We start from the raw sequence: 3,656 nt of genomic DNA, 5'->3' as shown, positions 1-3,656 counted from the left end.
TCCCATGACCACCTTTGCTACAATCATATGACTAATGTACCTGCTAAGAGATTTCCCTGATTTTGTTACGCCTTTACTTTTTCCTCATATAATTGTATTTTACCACAGGTATAAAACGTTCTAAGCATCATATACATGTATAGATAATTACATCAAATAATTACGTTAATAAATACTATTTTGCTTGTTTTACAGATGAAGACACTAAAGTATTGAAAGATAAAGCTAATTTCCCAAAATAATAATAATAAAAATCAACAGGTAGGTAAGTAAAAATCCAAAAAAGAAACAGAAAAGTTTAACTTTGCCTGCAGTAGTTTACATCTATCCTCTCCAGAGTCGTTCCTATGCCTGACTTCTCAAGTTTGACACTCAGAATCAAATTTCTGTCTTTTGTTGGTTTGTTTGTTTGTTACCACAAGAACCATGGTACTGGATGGGAAAAACAAGAGCTATGTGACCACATTCATCCTTTTGGGTTTCTCAGAATACCCACAACTCCAGGTACCGCTCTTTCTGGCATTCTTGACCATCTACACAGTCACTCTGGTGGGAAACCTGGGCATAATAGCGGTCATAAGGATCAATCCTAAAGTCCACACACCCATGTACTTTTTCCTCTGCCATCTATCCTTTTCGGATATTTGTTATTCCAGTGTGTTTACACCCAAACTGCTAGAAATCTTGGTTGTTGAAGCCAGAAGTATTACTTTCAGAGGCTGCATGGCACAATTTTTCTTCATTTGCACATTTGTGATTACAGAAATGTTCATGTTAGCGGTGATGGCCTATGACCGATTTGTGGCTGTTTGTAACCCCTTGCTCTACACAGTAGCTATGTCTCCTAAGCTCTGTGCTTTCCTGGTAGCTGGGTCCTACACATGGGGTGGGATCTGTTCCCTGACACTCACATATTCTCTTATGGAACTATCCTTCTGTGGCTCAAATATCCTAAATCACTTTGGCTGTGAGTATTCTGCCATCCTATCTCTCTCCTGCTCTGACACTCACTTCAGCCAGATGGCCTGTTTAATCATTTCTACATTCAATGAGACTAGTAGCCTCCTGATTATCCTCGCTTCCTACATTTTCATTGCTGTCACTGTCATTAGGATGCCTTCTCCTGGTGGACTCCATAAAGCCTTCTCCACCTGTGCCTCCCACCTGACTGCCATCACCATCTTCCATGGAACCATCCTTCTGCTCTACTGTGTGCCCAACTCCAAAAGCTCCTGGCTCCTGGTCAAAGTGGCCACTGTGTTTTTCACAGTCATGATCCCCATGCTGAACCCCTTAATCTACAGTCTTAGAAACAAAGATGTGAAGGAGACATTCAGGAAGTTAATCATCACCAAACAACTTTCTCATTCAATATAGTTCATGTATATTGTCTTAACTTTAAAAAAAAAAAAATTGTATATATAAATATGATGCTAATTCAACTGTGTTCTAAATAAATATACAACTATGTTCTCAATTGATTTAATATTACATAGTCCACAGTTTACAATCCTCAGCAGGCCTTACAAGTTTCTCTGAGTTAATATTGAAATAATACATTTTGATTCAGTTGTTGTCAAGTGGTGTCAAAAGACCATTGGACACTACAGTGGGTGGGGGAAGAGGTCTATATATATAGGCTCACTTACTCATACTACGGTTGAAGTCATGCTTAAAAGAAGATCAGACTTATTAAAAAGAACTGAAAACCTAGATCACAACAACTTTTTGGACCTGTACTCTGATCCTCAAAACCAACTCTTCTGACTCACAGAATCATATAAACATTATTTTCTGATCCCCCTTAATAACCTTGTTTTATTTTAGATAATGAGAATGAAGATAATATTGAGTTTTAATAATGTTCCCTGGAGCTACATACGTTGGAAGTCTGTCATTAATACCCTTATTTAGGCTGAGTGAGACCTCAAGTTGTTTTTCATAATTCTTGCTTTCTTTCCAAGTACATCTCTGAAGAACAAGCTGACAAGAAGAATCACATTTGAAAATCGTTGGTTACAGCATGATAATTATATGTTTAAACATTAATATTTGCATGTAGACAAAGGAACAATTCTAGTGTCTATAATAGGTGGAAAAATAAAACATTACAAGATAGAGACAAATGGAAAAATAAACCATGTCAAAAGACCATGTGCTATCCAGTGGAGCTGGATAAATTGATCGTGACTGGAAAGTGGTTAAGCCTTTGGCTGCTAACCAAAAGTTGGCAGTTTGAATCCAATAGCCACTCCTTGGAAACTCTATGGGGCAGCTCCACTCTGTTCTATAGGGTTGCTATGAGTCAGAATCGACTAGATGACAATGGGCTTGGTTTTGGTTGGACAACATAATGCAGCTGAATATATAGACCTGGGACAGTTTAGGAGGATCTGCAGAAAAATGTAGATTTCATGGATTCAATAATAAAAGCCTAAGCTTAAGAGTTATTAACTATATAAAGAGATGATAGGAATTTGCTCTGCCAGTGCTGCATAGAATACTTTAAAGGTGAGGTGTTTGGCTTGAACATGTGGCCATAATCTAGCTGAGTAATACTAAGGGCTTATATAGTATAGTGGTAGAGGAATTGCTGAAAAATTCGTCTTTGGAAAATATTTTTCCTACAGGCACAAACTTATAATAATAATCAGGGCCAGGGTCAGTTGTGGGAAAGCATAAAGGAGAATGGAGAAAATTATCTATGTACCTGAGACTAAAAGTACCTCTGAGAAACACATTGGTATTTCTATTGTGCAGGTTTAGAGAGCAGATGTTTTCTACACTGAATTTCCACTATATGCCCAATGTCAGTGGCTGTAAAGATTGAGTCTGATTTTCAAAATCCATATAAGGTTTTAGATATCACATAATTTACCCATAGGTCTAAAAACTAAAGAAGATGAACATCTATTAGGTGTCAGACCGTGTCTTATATTTTTGGTACTCATTACAAAAAAGTTACTTCCATTCTGCCAATTTTAGTTTTATATTATTAGCCATCTCATTTTACTGATGAGGAAATCAAGGCACAGAATAATTAAAAATTCTCCAGGATTGTCTGAGTTAATAAATAGCAACAATAAGAAAAATCAAAACCTATTACATTCCAGTCAATTCTGACTTATGAGAAAGCTGTTTTACAGAGTGGAACATCTCCAGAGGGTTTTCTTGGCTGTAACCTTTATAGAAGCAGATCACTTGCCTTTTCTTCATCAGCCCCTTTGTGTGGGTACGAACTATCAACCTTATGTTTAGTCGTTGAGTGCACACTTTTTGTCCCACCCAGGGATCTAATAAATAAAAATGATGTGGCTTTTTAAAAATAAATGTACTAAAAATGGTGTGGCTTTTTAAAAATAAATGTACTATCTTATCATGCTAGCTTATTTAGGTGATTGGCTATGCCCTTTCTCAAAAACAGTGAATACAACTTTAAAAAAAACAAAACAAAACTATTTCTTGCTATAAATTGTAGATTGTAAGGCAATTATTTCCTTTTCTGGGGGATTAACTTAGAAGCTAGTGATTAGAGAAAGAATAGAATTACCAAAAAATTCTTCTGTGTCTAATTCACTACTTTTAACTGCATTACAAAAATTATTACCAAAAACAACAAAATAACTATTGTCATCAACATCAAGTTTTTTTAAATT

General features: G+C 36.1%; 1 protein-coding gene across 1 annotated transcript; it reads left to right on the top strand.

Moving 5' to 3' along the window:
* Positions 1-426: 426 nt before the first annotated feature.
* Positions 427-1,377, top strand: LOC126079411 (olfactory receptor 5D18-like). The gene has a single exon (XM_049890409.1). The coding sequence runs from the start codon at positions 427-429 to the stop codon at positions 1,375-1,377; it is 951 nt and encodes a 316-aa protein (XP_049746366.1).
* Positions 1,378-3,656: the final 2,279 nt, after the last annotated feature.

Source organism: Elephas maximus, chromosome 7 (assembly GCF_024166365.1).
Source record: "Elephas maximus indicus isolate mEleMax1 chromosome 7, mEleMax1 primary haplotype, whole genome shotgun sequence".
Lineage (NCBI taxonomy): Eukaryota > Metazoa > Chordata > Mammalia > Proboscidea > Elephantidae > Elephas > Elephas maximus.
This window is presented reverse-complemented; position numbering and strand designations above follow the sequence as displayed.

Excerpts from the sequence above, each read along its gene's own strand:
- LOC126079411 (XM_049890409.1), top strand. The coding sequence starts at position 427 with ATGGTACTGGATGGGAAAAACAAGAGCTATGTGACCACATTCATCCTT.